Genomic DNA, 25,883 nt, shown 5'->3' with positions numbered 1-25,883 from the left:
GTACGCCCTGCGCCTCGCCTGCGCTGCGCTTCCCACGAGAAAAGAGCGCAAGTTTAACAACCCCAAGCCAGCTTTCTCTTTGTTTTTCCGTTTTCCTAATCCCCCGCTCCCTTTTGTCAGGCGCTCATGCCATCGCCCGCCCGACTCTTGACCGCCGCGCCCAGCCCAACGGGCCAGCCGCCATCCATCTCCCTTCTCTGGTTTACAGCCCAAGACTCGGAAAGTTCCCCCACTAATCTCGTACAGTTCCTCAAAAAAAAAAACTAATCTCGTACTATGTACCAGCAAATCCAACTTAATTTTCCAGAGTTAAAAGAGGCAAGTAAATCTCGCAGTATATACGATTCGCGGCGCCAGCAAATTTCCCAAATAATACAGTTAATGTTGGGGACGGTATACTGCTGCGGCTGTGCCTAGCTGCGCCCCCTGCCCCACATTTAATTGCGCGACGACCGACGCCTCGTAACGGAGGCGAGCAAATCGCGGCCCGTATCGGGAACCGACGCTTGCTCCAAACATCGCCGGCCGCCGGCCGGACGGGCGCGTCGTTTCATTGCAAGCTGCTCCTACGTTACGGTCCAACATACGTACGTACGTACTAGTACTGATACATACACTCTTCTGTCTTTTCTCATCTTCCCCACTTCGCCTTCATTCATCCATTCATTCACATAGAAATATATACGGAAATGTTCAACTCATAACACGATGGTACTATTGCTAATTACTGATAACTTGGCTTCGGCGCTGGTGACAAAACCAGCGATGAACAAAGAGACTAATAACAGCCATCCCATTCTTTCACTCTCATCTAAACCCCTTCGAGGCTTCCCTCTTCCGGGGATTGTTTGGCGGCAGGCAGCTACACAGGCGAATCATAACATCATACTCTCTCTTCTCTCTCTAGAAATCAAAAAAGAAAAAGAAAAAAATAACGAATGCAAACAAAATTTGACCGAATTAGGCGCCTAATTCGGTGTTTTACACTTGTTCAGCTAGACGACGGGGAGGGGGTCGATTTGAAACAAGTCGGTGATGTCGTCGAAGAACTCATCTGCCTGCTGCAACGTCGCCGGGGACGGCGGGCACGGGTTGTAGGCCGACGACGAGCAGTCGCTGGAGAATGCGAAGGCCGGCTCCGGGAGGTTGGACAGGAAGTCCATCGGCGGCTCCGCGAAGTCGGAGAGGAGGTCGAAGTCAGTGTAGAGCGGGGCCAGCTCGCCGGCGAAGTCGTCGCCGGAGAACGAGCAGCCGAAGACGCCGCTCGACTCGTCGGTCTCGGCGGTGCTGGAAGACGACGACGGCTTCTTGGAGGAGTCGTCGTCGACGGCGGCGCCCAGGGTGGACTGAGGGAAGGAGCGGAGGACGGATGTCGGGGACGCGGCCGCGACGTGGGACTCCTCGCACGAGTCGTAGGAGGTGGCCGAGGAGGACGCGTTCTTGGAGCCCGCCGGTGGCTGCGGAAGGCGTTCGGCGACCTCGGCGGGGACCTCCATGTCCTCCCCGTCCTCGGACTGCTGGAAGTTGACGGTGGCGTCGGGGCCGCGCAGCTTGATGGCGGCCGAGTCGTAGACCTTGGCGGCCTCCTCGGCCGTGTCGAAGGTGCCCAGCCACACGCGGACGCGTCGCCACGGGTCGCGGATCTCCGCGGCGTACTTACCCCAGGGGCGGCGCCGGACGCCGCGGAACCGCCGCTCGCCGCCGGCCTCGGCCTTCCTCTTCCTGACGGGAACCATCACCCTGGGCCTCGTCGTCGCCGTCGCCGACGCGGCCTTGGCCACCGGCGCCGACTCCTCCACCTTCACCTGGACGGCGGGCTGCAGCCGGATCTCCTGGACGTAGCGCTTGACGCGGCGCCGCTCGCCCTCCTCCTCATCGCTGGAGGAATCGGTGGCGTCGAAGTCGTCGCAGAAGACCCTCACCATCTTGGGCTGCTCGCCGCCACCAAACCCCTCCTCCCCCCTGGCCGACGGCGCCACCGAACGGGACGTCACCTCGACGTGCTCCGTCCTCTTCACCGCCATGAAAAACTCCTCCTCCATGGGCCACATCGAGGAAAGGAAAACACTCACCCTAAAACTCCACTCGCATTTGCCTGCGCCCCAGACGCGGCCTACCTAAAACCCCTGAAGAATCCCCGTAAAACCCAAGGCAGGCGGGGGCAAAGGCACCACCGCCGGCGAACTCCGGCGCGGAGGAGGTGGGGAGGGGAAGGCGAAAAGCAAAGGGCTTTTGGCCTGGACGGAAGGAGGAGAGGAGGCGATTAGGGAGGTGCTGTTGAGATTTTTTGGGGGCGGAGAGAGGGGAGGGGGAGGGTGATGAAGAAGGAATGGGGAATGGAGTTTCTGCTCTCGCTGGGCTCGGCTGGGTGCGTGCGGGGGACGTGCGGCGTCCTGTTGGTTTGATGCTCTGGCTCGGAACACATCGGCGGCCCTGCCTTTATAGGATTGCGGAAGCCCATTTCCGGAAAACCGGAGCTTTTTTTTATTCACCCCCTGTTTTCTTCCTTTTCTATTACCCCTCCTGCCTTTCGTGTCACCTTTCCTGCCCCAGCCCCCTCCCTTCTGCCGCTTTTTTCCATTAGAAAGAAGGAAGGAAACGCGAATCTGAATCGATTTTTCACGGGGATTTTTTCGTCGGTAATTTTTAGAAGGCGAGTAAATGCGTTGCCTGGCTTACAGCAGTAGGATTCTCACTGGCGGCAGGACATTTTACGGAGGCAGTAATTCTGCCGGACCCGCGTGTAACTGGCGGTCCAGCGAATCGGTCATAGGTTCCACGGCTAGTAGCGGCTCAACGTTTGCGCCGGGCCCCGCCGGTCAGGGGAGTAAAGGGTAGCCTACTCTGTCACGCGGCCACTCGACTGGCGTGGACGCGGCCCCACGTGTCAGCGGAGTTGCGGTAGGTGCTCACGTGAGCCCGGGGGGTTTAATTGTGCTCAAATCATTCCTGGCGACCAGCATGCCGTCGCATGCCCACCATGTTTATCTGGGGGGTAAATTGGTAGCATCTTAGTTTCTGAAAAGAAAGGAGAATTTTTGGAAAGAGGCTAATGTCACGCATAGTTTTTGTTGGAGATTTTCTTGCCTCGTTTCCTCTATCTGTTGATTGGCTACTTGGGTGCCAAGGCAAAGAAAGGGTGCCTATCCTCATTTCAATTGCGAACTTCGAAATATGGGCATTTGCAGCACGTGGGATTATGACACGTTGAAATAGGTGCTGATGGATAGAATTTAGCTTTTTTTTTGTGGGTATGTGTTGCCCATCACCCATTTTGCCACTCTTCAGAATGTTCTGTCCTTAGATGGACGTCCGAGAAGTGTTAAGCGCTAACGGGCTTCATATGATGTGGCAGCTAGAAATATGCTAAGACGATTAGAAAGTTTACTTGCAACTTTGCTCATGGTCATGGACTTATACTTTGCTAATTTATGGTCAATATATATTTTTGAGGGTGTCATTTTCCTTTAGTGAGGGGCCAATAATTCCTTCTTACCATGGTTATGGATATGGAAAACGGCGACCTAACCAAAAATTGGATTCAATTTTGAGAAATAATTCAAATTCTGGTGACCACTCCCTCACCATGACTATATGCATAATAGTTGGTCTAGCCGGAAATTAGGAGGGGGGGGGGAGGGTCGGTCGGTGGGCCGTAATGAGGTTACGAGGCAACACAGTACCAGGCCCCACATCAACATGATGAATTCAAAAAAATGCTTAAGATATAAACAAATTATTTAGCCAAATCATTAGTGTCTTTTGATAAATAGGGTTATGAGTGTGTCTGGTACTACAGCGGACGGAGACAATTCATTCTCGTCCGTTGAAGGGTCGAACTAGCGACAAGTACAGTTCGACTCAGTAATGACGTCAGTTACAATTCGAAATAACTAGGGCCATGAAATAATAATGCAAGACGTGAGAATTGCATGAGGACAGCTAAGTACACATTTAAAACAAGGGTACTACAGGTATGCCAGTGGATCATGACAATTCATTTTTGGCCGATGAATGATCGAACTAGCGACAAATATAGTTTGACCATATGATGGCATCCGTTACAACTTCAAATACAACAAGACCGTGACAGCTCCACACGGATAAGTGAGTAAAATGAAGAAACTTTATGGTAGTGCGCTGGATCGCGACAATTCATTTTGGGCCGATGAACGCTCCAACTAGCGACAAGTTTAGTTTAACTCTATTATGACATCAGTTACAACTTCAAATGACTATAGACCGTGAAACAATAATAAAAAAGACCATGAGAGATACACGAGCACAAGTGAGTAAAATGAAGCAGCATGAGAATAAAACAACTCCAGCCCATCAGCATGCAGAACCAGGTTCTGATGGTAGAAGGGCTCTCGGGTGACGGTGGAGTAGGCAGCAGTGTAGTATCCCTCCGCACCAATATCAGATGTGATAGCAATGTGCCTGAAAGGGGAGGTGTTCAACTCTCGATACTCTCCATGAAGACGTGTCAGAGCAGCATAAGCAGCATCGTGTACCGCCATATCGATAGTCACTCCAACACCATGAGCAGTATGCAGCACAGTAGTGGAGTCATACTCCCGAGAGTAGAGGTGGACGATGGCACGGTATTGCTCCTGGTGAAAGTCCTGGTACTGCTCGTACACGGTGTACTCAGGGTGCCAGCGATAACCCAGATAGGTCATCATCTCAGCTAACACAACAGGTGATCCTGAGACACCAATGCCCGTCTTATGGCGCACGACCTGCCTCGTGGGTTCCATCTGAAAACAAAGATGTTTCAGAAGAATCAAATGACAGTGTGGATATTGTTCAATATACTACTCTAAGGAATAACTAGGGCTTATCCAACTTTGGGGTGAACGTGGTCACGTGATCCTAATGTTAGAGTTAGTAAATTCGTTTAACCCGAGTAGAAGAGAGTTCAGAGTCCTAGAGTAAAGATCGAGGAGTAAAAGATCCTAATACCACCCTAATGGCGACGTGGGCCCGTAAGACACACAACCATGTTAGTAAAATGTTTTGCAATGTCTAGACTCGACTTTGGCCAAGGAGTGTGGAAGGGGGATTCCTACAGGTAGTCGGCTCTGATACCAACTTGTGACGCCCCCGATTTGACCGCACACTAATCATACACGCAAACGTGTACCATCAAGATCAGGGACTCACGGGAAGATATCACAACACAACTCTACAAAAAAAGTAAGTCATACAAGCATCATATTACAAGCCAGGGGCCTCGAGGGCTCAAATACAAGAGCTCGATTATAGACGAGTCAGCGGAAGCAACAATATCTGAGTACAGACATAAGTTAGACAAGTTGCCATAAGATGGCTAGCACAAACTGGGATACATATCGAAAGAGGCACATGCCTCCTGCCTGGGATCCTCCTAAACTACTCCTGGTCATCATCAGCGGCCTGCACGTAGTAGTAGGCACCTCCAGAGTAGTAGGAGTCATCGTCGACGGTGGCATATGGCTCCTAGACTCCAACGTCTGGTCGCAACAACCGGGTGTAGAAAGGGGAAAAAGGGGAGCAAAGCAATTGTGAGTACTCATCCAAAGTACTCGCAAGCAAGGAGCTATACTACATATGCATTGGTATCAATGAAAGGGGTAGTATATGTGGACTGAACTGCAGAATGCCATAATAAGAGGGGGATAGCTAGACCTATCGAAGACTACACTTCTCGCAGCCTCCATCGTGAAGCAGAAGAAGAGAGTAGATGGTAAGTTAACCAAGTATCATCACATAGCATAACCCTACCCGGCGATCCTCCCCTCGTCGCCCTGTGAGAGAGCGATCACCGGGTTGTATCTGGCACTTGGAAGGGTGTATTTTATTAAGTATCCAGTTCTAGTTGTCATAAGGTCAAGGTACAACTCCTGGTCGTCCTTTTACCGAGGGACATGACTATTCAAATAGATAAACTTCCCTGCAGGGGTGTGTTGGAAATATGCCCTAGAGGCAATAATAAAAGCATTATTATTATATTTCCTTGTTCATGATAATTGTCTTTATTCATGCTATAATTGTGTTATCCGGAAATCGTAATGCATGTGTGAATAACAGACACCAACATGTCCCTAGTGAGCCTCTAGTTGACTAGCTCGTTGATCAACAGATAGTCATGGTTTCCTGACTATGGACACTGGATGTCATTGATAACGAGATCACATCATTGGGAGAATGATGTGATGGACGAGACCCAATCCTAAACATAGCACAAGATCGTATAGTTCGTTTGCTAGAGTTTTGCAATGTCAAAGTATCTTTTCCTTAGACCATGAGATCGTGTAACTCCCGGATACCGTAGGAGTGCTTTGGGTATGCCAAACGTCACAACGTAACTGGGTGACTATAAAGGTAGACTACGGGTATCTCCGAAAGTGTCTGTTGGGTGACATGGATCAAGACTGGGATTTGTCACTCCGTATGACGGAGAGGTATCACTGGGCCCACTCGGTAATGCATCATCATAATGAGCTCAGAGTGACCAAGTGTCTGGTCACGGGATCATGCATTACGGTACGAGTAAAGTGACTTGCCGGTAACGAGATTGAACGAGGTATTGGGATACCGACGATCGAATCTCGGGCAAGTAACATATCGATAGACAAAGGGAATAGCGTACGGGGTTGATTGAATCCTCGACATCGTGGTTCATCCGATGAGATCATCGTGGAGCATGTGGGAGCCAACATGGGTATCCAGATCCCGCTGTTGGTTATTGACCGGAGAGTCGTCTCGGTCATGTCTGCTTGTCTCCCGAACCCGTAGGGTCTACACACTTAAGGTTCAGTTACGCTAGGGTTGTAGGGATATGTATATGCAGTAACCCGAATGTTGTTCGGAGTCCCGGATGAGATCCCGGACGTCACGAGGAGTTCCGGAATGGTCCGGAGGTAAAGATTTATATATGGGAAGTCCTGTTTCGGGCATCGGGACAAGTTTCGGGGTTATCGGTATTGTACCGGGACCACCGGAAGGGTCCCGGGGGTCCACCGGGTGGGTCCACCTGTCCCGGGGGGCCACATGGGCTGTAAGGGGGTGCGCCTTGGCCTAATGGGCCAAGGGCACCAGCCCCACATAGGCCCATGCGCCTAGGGTTTAAGGGGGAAGAGTCCTAGGAGGGTAAGGCACCTCCTAGGTGCCTTGGGGGGGAGGGAAACCCCCCTTGGCCGCCGCACCCCTAGGAGATTGGATCTCCTAGGGCCGGCCACCCCCCCTTGGCACCCCTATATATAGTGGGGGAGAGGAGGGACTTCATACCTGAACGCCTCGGCCTTTGGTTGCCTCCTTCTCCCTCCCCAACACCTCCTCAACCTCCATAGTGCTTAGCGAAGCTCTGCCGGAGTACTGCAGCTCCATCAACACCACGCCGTCGTGCTGCTGCTGGTGCCATCTCCCTCAACCTCTCCTCCCTCCCTTGCTGGATCAAGAAGGAGGAGACGTGGCTGTTCCGTACGTGTGTTGAACGCGGAGGTGCCGTCCGTTCGGCGCTGGTCATCGGTGATTTGGATCACGTCGAGTACGACTACATCATCACCGTTCTTTTGAACGCTTCCGCTCGCGATCTACAAAGGTATGTAGATGCATCTAATCACTCGTTGCTAGATGAACTCCTAGATGATCTTGGTGAAACGAGTAGGAAAATTTTTGTTTTCTGCAACGTTCCCCAACAGTGGCATCATGAGCTAGGTCTATGCGTAGTTCTTCTTGCGCGAGTAGAACACAATTTGTTGTGGGCGTAGATTTGTCAACTTTCTTGCCGTTACTAGTCCTTTCTTGCTTCAGCGGTATTGTGGGATGAAGCGGCCCGGACCAACCTTACACGTACGCTTACGTGAGACCGGTTCCACCGACTAACATGCACTAGTTGCATAAGGTGGCTGGCGGGTGTCTGTCTCTCCTACTTTAGTTGGAGCGGAATCGATGAACAGGGTCCTTATGAAGGGTAAATAGAAGTTGACAAATCACGTTGTGGCTTTAACGTAGGTAAGAAAACGTTCTTGCTAGAACCCTAATTCAGCCACGTAAAACTTGCAACAACAATTAGAGGACGTCTAACTTGTTTTTGCAGCAAGTGGTTTGTGATATGATATGGCCAAAGTTGTGATGAATGATGAATGATCTATATGTGATGTATGAGATGTTCATGCTATTGTAATAGGATTCACGACTTGCATGTCGATGAGTATGACAACCGGCAGGAGCCATAGGAGTTGTCTTTATTCTTTTATATGACCTGCGTGTCATCAAGAAACGCCATGTAAATTACTTTACTTTATTGCTAAACGCGTTAGCCATAGTAGTAGAAGTAATAGTTGGCGAGCAACTTCATGGAGACACGATGATGGAGATCATGATGATGGAGATCATGGTGTCAAGCCGGTGACAAGATGATCATGGAGCCCCAAGATGGAGATCAAAGGAGCTATGTGATATTGGCCATATCATGTCACGTTTATTATTTGATTGCATGTGATGTTTATCATGTTTTGCATCTTGTTTACTTAGAACGACGGTAGTAAATAAGATGATCCCTCACAATAATTTCAAGAAGTGTTCCCCCTAACTGTGCACCGTTGCGACAGTTCGCTGTTTCAAAACACCACGTGATGATCGGGTGTTTTATTCAGACGTTCACATACAACGGGTGTAAGACAGATTTACACATGCAAACACTTAGGTTGACTTGACGAGCCTAGCATGTACAGACATGGCCTCGGAACACAGAAGACCGAAAGGTCGAGCATGAGTCGTATAGAAGATACGATCAACATGAAGATGTTCACCGATGTTGACTAGTCCGTCTCACGTGATGATCGGACACGGTCTAGTTTAACTCGGATCATGTAATACTTAGATGACCAGAGGGATGTCTAATCTAAGTGGGAGTTCACTAATAATTTGATTAGTTGAACTTAATTATCATGAACTTAGTCTAAAATCTTTGCAATATGTCTTGTAGATCAAATGGCCAACGTAGTCCTCAACTTCAACGCGTTCCTAGAGAAAACTAAGCTGAAAGACGATGGCAGCAACTATACGGACTGGGTCCGGAACCTGAGGATCATCCTCATAGCTGCCAAGAAAGATTATGTCCTACAAGCACCGCTTGGTGACGCACCCGTTCTCCCTGCAGAACAAGATGTTATGAACGCTTGGCAGGCACGTTTCGATGACTACTCCCTCGTTCAGTGCGGCATGCTTTACAGCCTAGAGCCGGGGCTCCAAAAGCGTTTTGAGAGACATGGAGCATATGAGATGTTCGAAGAGCTGAAAATGGTTTTCCAAGCTCATGCCCGGGTCGAGAGATATGAAGTCTCCGACAAATTCTTTAGCTGTAAGATGGAGGAAAACAGTTCTGTCAGTGAGCACATACTCACTATGTCTGGGTTGCATAACCGCTTGACTCAGCTGGGAGTTAATCTCCCGGATGATGCGGTCATTGACAGAATCCTCCAGTCGCTTCCACCAAGCTACAAGAGCTTTGTGATGAACTTCAATATGCAGGGGATGGAAAAGACCATTCCTGAAGTATTTGCTATGCTGAAATCAGCAGAGGTAGAAGTCAGAAAGGAACATCAAGTGTTGATGGTCAATAAAACCACTAAGTTCAAGAAAGGCAAGGGTAAAAAGAACTTCAAGAAGGACGGCAAGGAGGTTGCCGCGCCCGGCAAGCAAGCTGCTGGGAAGAAGCCAAAGAATGGACCCAAGCCCGAGACTGAGTGCTTTTATTGCAAGGGAAGCGGTCACTGGAAGCGGAACTGCCCTAAGTACTTAGCGGATAAGAAGGCCGGCAAAACAAAAGGTATATGTGATATACATGTAATTGATGTGTACCTTACTAGTGCCCGTAGTAGCTCCTGGGTATTTGATACCGGTGCAGTTGCTCACATTTGTAACTCAAAGCAGGGGCTGCGGAATAAGCGGAAACTGGCAAAGGACGAGGTGACGATGCGCGTCGGGAATGGTTCCAAGGTCAATGTGATCGCCGTCGGCACGCTACCTCTGCATCTCCCTTCGGGATTAGTTTTAAACCTTAATAATTGTTATTTAGTGCCAGCTTTGAGCATGAACATTGTATCGGGATCTCGTTTAATTCGAGATGGCTACTCTTTTAAATCTGAGAATAATGGTTGTTCCATTTTTATGAGAGATATGTTTTATGGTCATGCTCCTATGGTGAATGGTTTATTCCTTATGAATCTCGAACGTGATGCTACACATATTCATAATGTGAGTACCAAAAGAAGTAAGGTTGATAATGATAGTCCCACATACTTGTGGCACTGCCGCCTTGGTCACATAGGTGTTAAACGCATGAAGAAGCTCCATGCTGATGGACTTTTAGAGTCTCTTGATTATGAATCATTTGACACGTGCGAACCATGCCTTATGGGTAAAATGACCAAGACTCCGTTCTCAGGAACAATGGAGCGAGCAACCGACTTATTGGAAATCATACATACTGATGTGTGCGGTCCGATGAGTGTTGAGGCTCGCGGTGGCTATCGTTATGTTCTCACCCTCACTGATGATTTAAGTAGGTATGGGTATATCTACTTAATGAAACACAAGTCTGAAACCTTTGAAAAGTTCAAGGAATTTCAGAGTGAGGTTGAAAATCAACGTGACAGGAAAATCAAGTTTCTACGATCAGATCGTGGAGGAGAATACTTGAGTCACGAGTTTGGGGCACACTTAAGAAAATGTGGAATAGTTTCACAACTCACGCCGCCTGGAACACCTCAGCGTAATGGTGTGTCCGAACGTCGTAATCGCACTCTGTTAGATATGGTGCGATCTATGATGTCTCTTACCGATTTACCGCTTTCTTTTTGGGGCTATGCTTTAGAGACTGCCGCATTCACTTTAAATAGGGCTCCGTCGAAATCCGTTGAGACGACACCGTATGAATTATGGTTTGGGAAGAAACCTAAGCTGTCGTTTCTAAAAGTTTGGGGATGCGATGCTTATGTCAAGAAACTTCAACCTGAAAAGCTCGAACCCAAATCGGAAAAATGCGTCTTCATAGGGTACCCAAAAGAAACTATTGGGTACACCTTCTACCTCAGATCCGAAGGCAAGATCTTTGTTGCCAAGAATGGGTCCTTTCTGGAGAAAGAGTTTCTCTCGAAAGAAGTAAGTGGGAGGAAAGTAGAGCTTGATGAAGTATTGCCTCTTGAACCGGAAAATGGCGCAACTCAAGAAAATGTTCCTGAGGTGCCTGCACCGACTAGAGAGGAAGTTAATGAAAATGATCAAGATACTTCTGATCAAGCCCCTACTGAAATCGAAGGTCCACAAGGACACGTTCCGCACCAGAGTGGTACGGCAACCCTGTCTTGGAAATCATGTTGTTAGACAACGGTGAACCTTCGAACTATGAAGAAGCGATGGCGGGACCGGATTCCGACAAATGGCTGGAAGCCATGAAATCCGAGATAGGATCCATGTATGAAAACAAAGTATGGACTTTGACTGACTTGCCCGTTGAGCGGCGAGCCATAGAAAATAAATGGATCTTTAAGAGGAAGACAGACGCGGATGGTAATGTGACCATCTATAAAGCTCGGCTTGTCGCTAAGGGTTATCGACAAGTTCAAGGGGTTGACTACGATGAGACTTTCTCACCGGTAGCGAAGCTGAAGTCCGTCCGAATCATGTTAGCAATTGCCGCATTCTATGATTACGAAATATGGCAAATGGACGTCAAAACGGCATTCCTTAATGGTTTCCTTAAGGAAGAATTGTATATGATGCAGCCGGAAGGTTTTGTCGATCCTAAGAATGCTGACAAAGTGTGCAAGCTCCAACGCTCGATTTATGGGCTGGTGCAAGCATCTCGGAGTTGGAACATTCGCTTTGATGAGATGATCAAAGCGTTTGGGTTTACACAGACTTATGGAGAAGCCTGCGTTTACAAGAAAGTGAGTGGGAGCTCTGTAGCATTTCTCATATTATATGTAGATGACATACTTTTGATGGGAAATGATATAGAACTCTTGGACAGCATCAAGGCCTACTTGAATAAAAGTTTTTCAATGAAGGACCTTGGAGAAGCTGCTTATATATTAGGCATCAAAATCTATAGAGATAGATCAAGACGCCTCATAGGTCTTTCACAAAGCACATACCTTGATAAGATATTGAAGAAGTTCAATATGGATCAATCCAAGAAGGGGTTCTTGCCTGTGTTGCAAGGTATGAAATTGAGCTCAGCTCAATGTCCGACCACGGCAGAAGATATAGAAGAGATGAGCGTCATCCCCTATGCCTCAGCCATAGGTTCTATTATGTATGCCATGCTGTGTACCAGACCTGATGTAAACCTTGCCGTAAGTTTGGTAGGAAGGTACCAAAGTAATCCCGGCAAGGAACACTGGACAGCGGTCAAGAATATCCTGAAGTACCTGAAAAGGACTAAGGAAATGTTTCTCGTTTATGGAGGTGACGAAGAGCTCGTCGTAAAGGGTTACGTCGACGCTAGCTTCGACACAGATCTGGATGACTCTAAGTCACAAACCGGATACGTGTATATTTTGAATGGTGGGGCAGTGAGCTGGTGCAGTTGCAAGCAAAGCGTCGTGGCGGGATCTACATGTGAAGCGGAGTACATGGCAGCCTCGGAGGCAGCACATGAAGCAATATGGGTGAAGGAGTTCATCACCGACCTAGGAGTCATACCCAATGCGTCGGGGCCGATCAAGCTCTTCTGTGACAACACTGGAGCTATTGCACTTGCCAAGGAGCCCAGGTTTCACAAGAAGACAAGGCACATCAAGCGTCGCTTCAACTCCATTCGTGAAAATGTTCAAGATGGAGACATAGAGATTTGTAAAGTACATACGGACCTGAATGTAGCAGATCCGTTGACTAAACCTCTCCCTAGAGCAAAACATGATCAACACCAGAATTCCATGGGTGTTCGATTCATCACAATGTAACTAGATTATTGACTCTAGTGCAAGTGGGAGACTGTTGGAAATATGCCCTAGAGGCAATAATAAAAGCATTATTATTATATTTCCTTGTTCATGATAATTGTCTTTATTCATGCTATAATTGTGTTATCCGGAAATCGTAATGCATGTGTGAATAACAGACACCAACATGTCCCTAGTGAGCCTCTAGTTGACTAGCTCGTTGATCAACAGATAGTCATGGTTTCCTGACTATGGACACTGGATGTCATTGATAACGAGATCACATCATTGGGAGAATGATGTGATGGACGAGACCCAATCCTAAACATAGCACAAGATCGTATAGTTCGTTTGCTAGAGTTTTGCAATGTCAAAGTATCTTTTCCTTAGACCATGAGATCGTGTAACTCCCGGATACCGTAGGAGTGCTTTGGGTATGCCAAACGTCACAACGTAACTGGGTGACTATAAAGGTAGACTACGGGTATCTCCGAAAGTGTCTGTTGGGTGACATGGATCAAGACTGGGATTTGTCACTCCGTATGACGGAGAGGTATCACTGGGCCCACTCGGTAATGCATCATCATAATGAGCTCAGAGTGACCAAGTGTCTGGTCACGGGATCATGCATTACGGTACGAGTAAAGTGACTTGCCGGTAACGAGATTGAACGAGGTATTGGGATACCGACGATCGAATCTCGGGCAAGTAACATATCGATAGACAAAGGGAATAGCGTACGGGGTTGATTGAATCCTCGACATCGTGGTTCATCCGATGAGATCATCGTGGAGCATGTGGGAGCCAACATGGGTATCCAGATCCCGCTGTTGGTTATTGACCGGAGAGTCGTCTCGGTCATGTCTGCTTGTCTCTCGAACCCGTAGGGTCTACACACTTAAGGTTCAGTTACGCTAGGGTTGTAGGGATATGTATATGCAGTAACCCGAATGTTGTTCGGAGTCCCGGATGAGATCCCGGACGTCACGAGGAGTTCCGGAATGGTCCGGAGGTAAAGATTTATATATGGGAAGTCCTGTTTCGGGCATCGGGACAAGTTTCGGGGTTATCGGTATTGTACCGGGACCACCGGAAGGGTCCCGGGGGTCCACCGGGTGGGTCCACCTGTCCCGGGGGGCCACATGGGCTGTAAGGGGGTGCGCCTTGGCCTAATGGGCCAAGGGCACCAGCCCCACATAGGCCCATGCGCCTAGGGTTTAAGGGGGAAGAGTCCTAGGAGGGTAAGGCACCTCCTAGGTGCCTTGGGGGGGAGGGAAACCTCCCCTTGGCCGCCGGCCCATAGGAGATTGGATCTCCTAGGCTGCGCACCACCCCCCCTTGGCACCCCTATATATAGTGGGGGAGAGGAGGGACTTCATACCTGAACGCCTCGGCCTTTGGTTGCCTCCTTCTCCCTCCCCAACACCTCCTCAACCTCCATAGTGCTTAGCGAAGCTCTGCCGGAGTACTGCAGCTCCATCAACACCACGCCGTCGTGCTGCTGCTGGTGCCATCTCCCTCAACCTCTCCTCCCTCCCTTGCTGGATCAAGAAGGAGGAGACGTGGCTGTTCCGTACGTGTGTTGAACGCGGAGGTGCCGTCCGTTCGGCGCTGGTCATCGGTGATTTGGATCACGTCGAGTACGACTACATCATCACCGTTCTTTTGAACGCTTCCGCTCGCGATCTACAAAGGTATGTAGATGCATCTAATCACTCGTTGCTAGATGAACTCCTAGATGATCTTGGTGAAACGAGTAGGAAAATTTTTGTTTTCTGCAACGTTCCCCAACAGTGGCATCATGAGCTAGGTCTATGCGTAGTTCTTCTTGCGCGAGTAGAACACAATTTGTTGTGGGCGTAGATTTGTCAACTTTCTTGCCGTTACTAGTCCTTTCTTGCTTCAGCGGTATTGTGGGATGAAGCGGCCCGGACCAACCTTACACGTACGCTTACGTGAGACCGGTTCCACCGACTAACATGCACTAGTTGCATAAGGTGGCTGGCGGGTGTCTGTCTCTCCTACTTTAGTTGGAGCGGAATCGATGAACAGGGTCCTTATGAAGGGTAAATAGAAGTTGACAAATCACGTTGTGGCTTTAACGTAGGTAAGAAAACGTTCTTGCTAGAACCCTAATTCAGCCACGTAAAACTTGCAACAACAATTAGAGGACGTCTAACTTGTTTTTGCAGCAAGTGGTTTGTGATATGATATGGCCAAAGTTGTGATGAATGATGAATGATCTATATGTGATGTATGAGATGTTCATGCTATTGTAATAGGATTCACGACTTGCATGTCGATGAGTATGACAACCGGCAGGAGCCATAGGAGTTGTCTTTATTCTTTTATATGACCTGCGTGTCATCAAGAAACGCCATGTAAATTACTTTACTTTATTGCTAAACGCGTTAGCCATAGTAGTAGAAGTAATAGTTGGCGAGCAACTTCATGGAGACACGATGATGGAGATCATGATGATGGAGATCATGGTGTCAAGCCGGTGACAAGATGATCATGGAGCCCCAAGATGGAGATCAAAGGAGCTATGTGATATTGGCCATATCATGTCACGTTTATTATTTGATTGCATGTGATGTTTATCATGTTTTGCATCTTGTTTACTTAGAACGACGGTAGTAAATAAGATGATCCCTCACAATAATTTCAAGAAGTGTTCCCCCTAACTGTGCACCGTTGCGACAGTTCGCTGTTTCAAAACACCACGTGATGATCGGGTGTTTTATTCAGACGTTCACATACAACGGGTGTAAGACAGATTTACACATGCAAACACTTAGGTTGACTTGACGAGCCTAGCATGTACAGACATGGCCTCGGAACACAGAAGACCGAAAGGTCGAGCATGAGTCGTATAGAAGATACGATCAACATGAAGATGTTCACCGATGTTGACTAGTCCGTCTCACGTGATGATCGGACACGGTCTAGTTTAACTCGGATCATGTAATACTTAGATGACCAGAGGGATGTCTAATCTAAGTGGGAGTTCACTAATAATTTGATTAGTTGAACTTAATTATCATGAACTTAGTCTAAAATCTTTGCAATATGTCTTGTAGATCAAATGGCCAACGTAGTCCTCAACTTCAACGCGTTCCTAGAGAAAACTAAGCTGAAAGACGATGGCAGCAACTATACGGACTGGGTCCGGAACCTGAGGATCATCCTCATAGCTGCCAAGAAAGATTATGTCCTACAAGCACCGCTTGGTGACGCACCCGTTCTCCCTGCAGAACAAGATGTTATGAACGCTTGGCAGGCACGTTTCGATGACTACTCCCTCGTTCAGTGCGGCATGCTTTACAGCCTAGAGCCGGGGCTCCAAAAGCGTTTTGAGAGACATGGAGCATATGAGATGTTCGAAGAGCTGAAAATGGTTTTCCAAGCTCATGCCCGGGTCGAGAGATATGAAGTCTCCGACAAATTCTTTAGCTGTAAGATGGAGGAAAACAGTTCTGTCAGTGAGCACATACTCACTATGTCTGGGTTGCATAACCGCTTGACTCAGCTGGGAGTTAATCTCCCGGATGATGCGGTCATTGACAGAATCCTCCAGTCGCTTCCACCAAGCTACAAGAGCTTTGTGATGAACTTCAATATGCAGGGGATGGAAAAGACCATTCCTGAAGTATTTGCTATGCTGAAATCAGCAGAGGTAGAAGTCAGAAAGGAACATCAAGTGTTGATGGTCAATAAAACCACTAAGTTCAAGAAAGGCAAGGGTAAAAAGAACTTCAAGAAGGACGGCAAGGAGGTTGCCGCGCCCGGCAAGCAAGCTGCTGGGAAGAAGCCAAAGAATGGACCCAAGCCCGAGACTGAGTGCTTTTATTGCAAGGGAAGCGGTCACTGGAAGCGGAACTGCCCTAAGTACTTAGCGGATAAGAAGGCCGGCAAAACAAAAGGTATATGTGATATACATGTAATTGATGTGTACCTTACTAGTGCCCGTAGTAGCTCCTGGGTATTTGATACCGGTGCAGTTGCTCACATTTGTAACTCAAAGCAGGGGCTGCGGAATAAGCGGAAACTGGCAAAGGACGAGGTGACGATGCGCGTCGGGAATGGTTCCAAGGTCAATGTGATCACCGTCGGCACGCTACCTCTGCATCTCCCTTCGGGATTAGTTTTAAACCTTAATAATTGTTATTTAGTGCCAGCTTTGAGCATGAACATTGTATCGGGATCTCGTTTAATTCGAGATGGCTACTCTTTTAAATCTGAGAATAATGGTTGTTCCATTTTTATGAGAGATATGTTTTATGGTCATGCTCCTATGGTGAATGGTTTATTCCTTATGAATCTCGAACGTGATGCTACACATATTCATAATGTGAGTACCAAAAGAAGTAAGGTTGATAATGATAGTCCCACATACTTGTGGCACTGCCGCCTTGGTCACATAGGTGTTAAACGCATGAAGAAGCTCCATGCTGATGGACTTTTAGAGTCTCTTGATTATGAATCATTTGACACGTGCGAACCATGCCTTATGGGTAAAATGACCAAGACTCCATTCTCAGGAACAATGGAGCGAGCAACCGACTTATTGGAAATCATACATACTGATGTGTGCGGTCTGATGAGTGTTGAGGCTCGCGGTGGCTATCGTTATGTTCTCACCCTCACTGATGATTTAAGTAGGTATGGGTATATCTACTTAATGAAACACAAGTCTGAAACCTTTGAAAAGTTCAAGGAATTTCAGAGTGAGGTTGAAAATCAACGTGACAGGAAAATCAAGTTTCTACGATCAGATCGTGGAGGAGAATACTTGAGTCACGAGTTTGGGGCACACTTAAGAAAATGTGGAATAGTTTCACAACTCACGCCGCCTGGAACACCTCAGCGTAATGGTGTGTCCGAACGTCGTAATCGCACTCTGTTAGATATGGTGCGATCTATGATGTCTCTTACCGATTTACCGCTTTCTTTTTGGGGCTATGCTTTAGAGACTGCCGCATTCACTTACGTCAGCAGTCAACAGGGTGTTGACTTGGTCAAACTGACGTGTGGGTCCCACATGTCATACACTGTTAGTTAATTAACAATAGTTAATTAGGTTAACTAGGCTAATCTAATCATGATTAGTTAAGTTAATTAATTCTTTACTTACTTACTTACTTAATTAATATTTTAATTATTTTTAATTATTACTTATTTATATATATATATATTTTAATTAATTCTTTTTTTCTTTTTTTCTAAACGTTCAGGGTGGCGTGGGCCCTGGCTTTCATAGGCCCATAGGGGCCTATCGGGCGTGCAGGCACTAGCGGGCGCCCGAGCGCTAACAGGCGCTGGAGGCGGGCGCATCCCAGCTGGCCCCGGGCACCGCCCGGGGCGAAGGTGAGCGTCGTGGGGGAGGCAGGAGGGGCCGTGCGGTGTGGGGGCTCCGGCGGCCGGTCAGAGCAGGTGGAGGGGCCACGGTGCAGGCGCGGAAGCGGCCGTGGGGAGTGAGGCGGCGCGGTTGCGTAGCTGGTGGCGTGTGGCTCCGGCGGGCTGCGGGTAGGCTGGGCGAGGCGCGGGGATGGGGCGGGGCCAGCGGCAGAGGTGGACGGTGAAGCGTGGAAAGGACGGCGCGGCGAGGCACGGACGGCGGACGGCGGGCAAGCAGGGGCGGGGGCGGAGCGGGCCAACAGCACGGGCGGCGGCTGCGCTGGGAACTGCGGGCACGCGAGCTCGCGCGCAGCCACATGCGAGGGACAGCCATGGGCACGGGCCGCCCGCGGGAGCAGAAACATGGGAGGGGGGGCGGTCGCGGGCGAGCGGCGTAGGAGGAAGCAGGCGGCGCGGCGTACGGGCGCAGGCGGGACAGGACCACGATGATGCGGTGGCTAGCCGGGATGGGGATGCGAGTGTAGAAGCCGGACGGCACCGGTGGCGCGGCCAGCACGGCGACCACGGGCGAGGGGCAACGGCGCGTGAGCGCGTGCACGTACATGCGCACGGGGACAGGGAAGAGGAGAAGAGGGGGGCTCATGGTGAAATCGTAGGGCAAGGGCATCGGTGTGTGAGGAGGTAGACGGGGACGCGTGACGGAAACATTGGGGAGGAAGTCCGCTGAGGTGGAGGCGCGTCGTGCTCTAGGCGGTGAGGTTCGGCAACGGGGGCGAGGCCGCGGTGGTTCGGTTCGGTTCCCCCGATCCGATCTGAATCGGGGAGGGGAAAAGTGGGGAGCGAGTGGGGAGGAAGTGGGGGTACGGTAGTGGCTAGGGTTTCGGGGCAGGGGTTTATGGAGTGAGGGGGGGGCCTGGGCCTGGCCTGGCTAGCAGCTGGGCCTGTTGGCCCAAGAGGGGTTCTGTTTTATTTTATCCTTTTGTTTTGAATTTCCTTTTTCTTTTATTTATTTTTCTTTCCGTTTTAATTGACTTTAAAATATGTAGGCATTTTCAAAAAAATGTTTACTTCATAATAATTACCTATGTAATATTTGGCACTAACTAAACATTTTAGATTTAGTGTGTGAAATTTTTTGATGTTTGACAAAAATTCAAATTCAAATTTGAAACGTCTTGAACTGACGCGACACCAGCGATAGTAATGAAAGTGACGTGGCATCATTATCATAGGTTCACTGTAGCTTAATTATCCGAGCGTTACAATGCTCAACCCCTTAGTGCAAAAGAACGTCATGTTGCATTGCCCCTTGTGGTAGCGAACTTTATTATGTTGTCTATCGCTTTTATTCTTCACCATCACAAGTTCATGCAACGCTCAATTTTCTCTTACACTAAATGATCTCACACTTTTAGAAGCAATTTTTATTGCCTTTTTGCACCGATGACAACTTACTTGAGGGATCTTGCTCAATCCCTAGGTAGGTATGGTGGACACTTGAAAGTAGGATTTGGGTTTAAGGATTTTTGTATGCACAAGTAGTATCTCTACTTAGTGCGGAATTTTTGGCTAGCAAAGATAGGGGCAAGCACCACATGTTAAAGGATCTATGACAATATGACTTCTATGTTAATATAAACAAACATAAAACATTAAGTTGTCTTCCTTGTCCAACGTCAACAATTTTGGCATATAATATTTTGATGAGGCTCACAATCACAAAAGATTTCCAGGATAGTATATTTATATGTGAATCTTCTCTTCCCTTACTAATTCTTTCATGAGTTGCATCATTGACTAATGCTATGTTTTTTAATCGCTAATAAAATTTCCTACTTATACTTTTCCATATGTGGTGTCATCACCTACCATAAGATTAGCATATGATTTTTTTCATCTATTTCATTTATTTCCTTTCTTTTAATTGCAACATGAAAATAAAGAAAGCAAAAACTCAAACTAAACTTTATTATATATCTCGCACACGACTACAAGGATAGATCACTAAGCAAACTCTCGAAAAGAAAGGATCGAACTAAACTTTTATTCATCTAAAGCAAAAGATCGAACTAAAATAAGTAAAGGCAAAGAGATAGTGGGATGATACGATACCGGGGCACCTCCCCCAAGCTTGGCGGAAGCCAAGGGGAGTGCCCATACCCGATACTCAATTTTCTTTTGGTGGTGAAGAAGATGATGGTGGTGATGGCAATTGTGTTGGGGAACGTAGTAATTTCAAAAAAAATTCCTACGCACACGCAAGATCATGGTGATGCATAGCAACGAGAGGGGAGAGTGTTGTCTACGTACCCTCGTAGACCGTTCGCGGAAGCGTTATATCAACACGGTTGATGTAGTCGTACGTCTTAACGTCCAACCGATCCAAGTACCGAAAGCACGGCACCTCTGAGTTCTGCACACATTCGGCTCGGTGACGTCCTCGCCTTCTCGATCCAGCAAGAGGGGCAAAGTAGTAGATGAGTTCCGGCAGCACGACGGCATGGTGATGGTGTTGGTGAAGAACAAGCTCCGCAGGGCTTCGCCTAAGCACTACGAGAACTATGACGGAGGATAAACTAGATGGGATGGGGTTGCCGGCACATGACTTGGTGTTTCTTGATGTGTCTTTGGTGCTAGCCCTACCCCTCTATTTATATGTTGAGCCCTGGGGTCGAAACTTGGAGTAAAAGCCTCCTCAAAGTCGGTTTCACCCGAAAGGCAAGAGTCCTTCTCGGACTCCAGGGCTAGACGCCAGGGTTCCCGGCGTCTACCCCCTAGACGCCAGGGTTCCTGGCGTCTAGCCTTTGGTCTCCGCAAAACTTCCTTTTGCACTTTCCAAAAGCCTCGTGGGCTTTCCCCTTTGGCCCAGATAAAGTGTTCTCGTGCCCAAACATTTCGGGAAACATCCGGAACCTCTTCCGGTGAATTCCGGAACCCTTTTGGAGATCAAACACTACTATCCCATATATCAAATGACCATTCCAGAGTTCCTCGTCTTGTCCGTGATCTCATCTCGGACTCCGAACAACATTCGATCATCAACATACATAACTCATATAGTACTATATCGTCAACGAACGTTAAGCATGCGGACCCTACGGGTTCGAGAACTATGTAGACATGACCGAGACACCTCTCTGGTCAATAACCAATAGCGGGACCTGGATGCCCATATTGGCTCCTACATATTCTATGAAGATCTTTATCGGTCAGACCGCATAACAACATACGTTGTTCCCTTTGTCATCAGTATGTTACTTGCCCGAGATTCGATCGTCGGTATCTAAATACCTAGTTCAATCTCGTTACCGGCAAGTCTCTTTACTCGTTCCGTAATACATCATCCCTCAACTAACTCATTAGTTGCAATGCTTGCAAGGCTTATAGTGATGTGCATTACCGAGTGGGCCCAGAGATACCTCTCCGACAATCGGAGTGACAAATCCTAATCTCAAAATATGCCAACCCAACAAGTACCTTTGGAGACACCTCTAGAGTACCTTTATAATCACCTAGTTACGTTGTGAAGTTTGGTGACACACAAAGTGTTCCTTCGGTAAACGGGAGTTGCATAATCTCATAGTCATAGGAACATGTATAAGTCATGAAGAAAGCAATAGCAACAAACTAAATGATCAAGTGCTAAGCTAACGGAATGGGTCAAGTCAATCACATCATTCTCCTAACGATGTGATCCCGTTAATCAAATGACAACTCATGTCTATGGTTAGGAAACATAACCATCTTTGATCAACGAGCTAGTCAAGTAGAGGCATACTAGTGACACTCTGTTTGTCTATGTATTCACACATGTATTATGTTTCCGGTTAATACAATTCTAGCATGAATAATAAACATTTATCATGATATAAGGAAATAAATAATAACTTTATTATTGCCTCTAGGGCATATTTCCTTCAGTCTCCCACTTGCACTAGAGTCAATAATCTAGTTCACATTGCCATGTGATTTAATACCAATAGTTCACATCACCATGTGATTAACACCCATAGTTCACATCGACATGTGACCAACACCAAAGGGTTTACTAGAGTCAATAATCTAGTTCACATCGCTATGTGATTAACACCCAAAGAGTACTAAGGTGTGATCATGTTTTGCTTGTGAGAGAAGTTTAGTCAACGGGTCTACCACATTCAGATCCGTAAGTATTTTGCAAACTTCTATGTCAACAAAGCTCTGCACGGAGCTACTCTAGCTAATTGCTCCCACTTTCAATATGTATCCAGATTGATATTTAGAGTCATCTGGATCAGTGTCAAAATTTGCATCGACGTAACCCTTTACGATGAACCTTTTTGTCACCTCCATAATCGAGAAACATATCCTTATTCCACTAAGGATAATTTTGACCGCCGTCTAGTGATCTACTCCTAGATCACTATTGTACTCCCTTGCCAAACTCAGAGCAGGGTATATAATAGGTCTGGTACACAGCATGGCATACTTTATAGAACCTATGGCCGAGGCATAGGGAATGGCTTTCATTTTCTCTCTATCTTCTGCCATGGTCGGGTTTTGAGTCTTACTCAACTTCACACCTTGTAACACAGGCAAGAACTCCTTCTTTGACTATTTCATTTTGAACTACTTCAAAATCTTGTCAAGGTATGTACTCATTGAAAAACTTATCAAGTGTCTTGATCTATCTCTATAGATCTTGATGCTCAATATGTAAGCAGCTTCACCGAGGTCTTTCTTTGAAAAACTCCTTTCAAACATTCCTTCATGCTTTGCAGAATAATTCTACATTATCTCCGATCAACAATATGTCATTCACATATACTTATCAGAAATGTTGTAGTGCTCCCACTCACTTTCTTGTAAATACAAGCTTCACCGCAAGTCTGTATAAAACTATATGCTTTGATCAACTTATCAAAGCGTATATTCCAACTCCGAGATGCTTGCACCAGTCCATAGATGGATCGCTGGAGCTTGCATATTTTGTTAGTACCTTTAGATTGACAAAACCTTCTGGTTGCATCATATACAACTCTTCTTTAATAAATCCATTAAGGAATGCAGTTTTGTTTTCATAAAATGCGGCAATTGCTAACATGATTCAGACAAACTTAAGCATAGATACGAGTGAGAAACTCTCATCGTAGTCAACACCTTGAACTTGTCGAAAACCTTTTTGCGACAATTCTAGCTTTGTAGATAGTAACACTAATATTAGCGTCCGTCTTCCTCTTGAAGATCCATTTAATCTCAATGGCTCGCCGATCAATGGGCAAATCAATCAAAGTCCATACTTTGTTCTCATACATGGATCTCATCTCAGATTTCATGGCCTCAAGCCATTTCGCGGAATCTGAGCTCATCATCGCTTCCTCATAGTTCGTAGGCTCGTCATGGTCAAGTAACATGACTTCCAGAACAGGATTACCGTACCACTCTGGTGCGGATATCACTCCGGTTTACCTACGAGGTTCGGTAGTAACTTGATCTGAAGTTACATGATCATCATCATTAGCTTCCTCACTAATTGGTGTAGTAGTCACATGAACAGATTTTTGTGATGAACTACTTTCCAATAAGGGAGCAGGTACAGTTACCTCATCAAGTTCTACTTTCCTCCCACTCACTTCTTTCGAGAGAAACTCCTTCTCTAGAAAGGATCCACTCTCAGCAACGAATATCTTGCCTTCGGATCTGTGATAGAAGGTGTACCCAACATTTTCTTTTGGGTATCCTATGAAGACGCACTTCTCCGATTTGGGTTTGAGCTTATTAGGTTGAAACTTTTTCACATAAGCATTGCAACCTCAAACTTTAAGAAACGACAACTTAGGTTTCTTGCCAAACCATAGTTCATACGGTGTCGTCTCAACGGATTTAGATGGTGCCCTATTTAACGTGAATGTAGTTGTCTCTAATGCATAACCCCAAAACGATAGCGGTAAATCAGTAAGAGACGTCATAGATCGCACCATATCTAATAAAGCACGGTTACGATGTTCGGACACACCATTACACTGTGGTGTTCCAGGTGGCGTGAGTAGTGAAACTATTTCACATTGTTTTAACTGAAGGCCAAACTCGTAACTCAAATATTTTACTTCTGCGATCATATCGTAGAAACTTTTATTTTGTTACAATGATTCTCCAGTTCACTCTGAAATTCTTTGAACTTTTCAAATGTTTCAGACTTGTGTTTCATCAAGTAGATATACTCATATCTGCTCAAATCATCTGTGAAGATCAGAAAATAATGATACCTGCCGCGAGCTTCAATATTCATCGGACTGCATACATCAGTATGTATTATTTCCAATAAGTCAGTTGCTTGCTCCATTGTTCCGGAGAACGGAGTCTTAGTCATCTTGCCCATGAGGCACAGTTCGCAAGCATCAACTGATTCATAATCAAGTGATTCCAAAAGCCCATTAGCATGGATTTTCTTCATGCGCTTTACACCAATATGACCTAAACGGCAGTGCCACAAATAAGTTGCACTATCATTATTAACTTTGCATCTTTTGGCTTCAATATTATGAGAATATGTATCACCACAATCGAGATCCAACAAACCATTTTCATTGGGTGTATGACCATAGAAGGTTTTATTCATGTAAACAGAACAACAATTTATTCTCTTACTTAAATGAATAACCGTATTGCAATAAACATGATCAAATCATATTCATGCTCAACGCAAACACCAAATAACACTTATTTAGGTTCAACACTAATCCCGAAAGTATATGGAGTGTGCGATGATGATCATATCAATCTTGGAACCACTTCCAACACACATCGTTACTTCACCCTTAACTAGTCTCTGTTCATTCTGCAACTCCCGTTTCAAGTTACTACTCTTAGCAACTGAACCAGTATCAAATACCGAGGGGTTGCTACGAACAATAGTAAAATACAGATCAATAATCTGTATATCAAATATACCTTTGTTCACTTTGCCATCCTTCTTATCCGCCAAATACTTGGGGCAGTTCCGCTTCCAATGACCAGTCCCTTTGCAGTAGAAGCACTTAGTCTCAGGCTTAGGACCAGACTTTGGGCTTCTTCACTTGAGCAGCAACTTGCTTGCCGTTCTTCTTGAAGTTCCCTTTCTTTCCCTTTACCCTTTTCTTGAAACTAGTGGTCTTGTTAATCATCAACACTTGATGCTCTTTCTTGATTTCTACCTTCATCGATTTCATCATCATGAAAGGCTCGGGAATCGTTTTCATCATCCCTTGCATACTATAGTTCATCACGAAGTTCTACTAACTTGGTGATGGTGACTAGAGAATTCTATCAATCACTATTTTATCTGGAAGATTAACTCCCACTTGATTCAAGCGACTGTAGTACCTAGACAATCTGAACACATGCTCACTACTTGAGCTATTCTCCTCCATCTTTTAGCTATAGAACTTGTTGGAGACTTCATATCTCTCAACTTGGGTATTTTCTTGAAATATTAACTTCAACTCCTGGAACATCCATATGATCCATGACGTTCAAAACGTCTTTGAAGTCCCGATTCTAAGCCGTTAAGCATGCTGCACTAAACTATCAAGTAGTCATCATATTGAGCTAGCCAAACGTCCAGAATGT

At 46.7% G+C, this 25,883-nt stretch overlaps 1 protein-coding gene across 1 annotated transcript; it reads right to left on the bottom strand.

Moving 5' to 3' along the window:
- Positions 1–715: 715 nt before the first annotated feature.
- On the bottom strand, positions 716–2,405 carry LOC123060741 (ethylene-responsive transcription factor CRF1). The gene has a single exon (XM_044483573.1). It carries the CDS (start codon positions 2,049–2,051, stop codon positions 996–998), a length of 1,056 nt encoding a protein of 351 aa, XP_044339508.1. The 5' UTR covers positions 2,052–2,405; the 3' UTR covers positions 716–995.
- Positions 2,406–25,883: the final 23,478 nt, after the last annotated feature.

Source organism: Triticum aestivum, chromosome 3A, assembly GCF_018294505.1.
Source record: "Triticum aestivum cultivar Chinese Spring chromosome 3A, IWGSC CS RefSeq v2.1, whole genome shotgun sequence".
NCBI classification, from domain to species: domain Eukaryota; kingdom Viridiplantae; phylum Streptophyta; class Magnoliopsida; order Poales; family Poaceae; genus Triticum; species Triticum aestivum.
The sequence above is the reverse complement of the archived record's forward strand: the minus strand, read 5'-3'. Positions and strand labels throughout refer to the sequence as shown.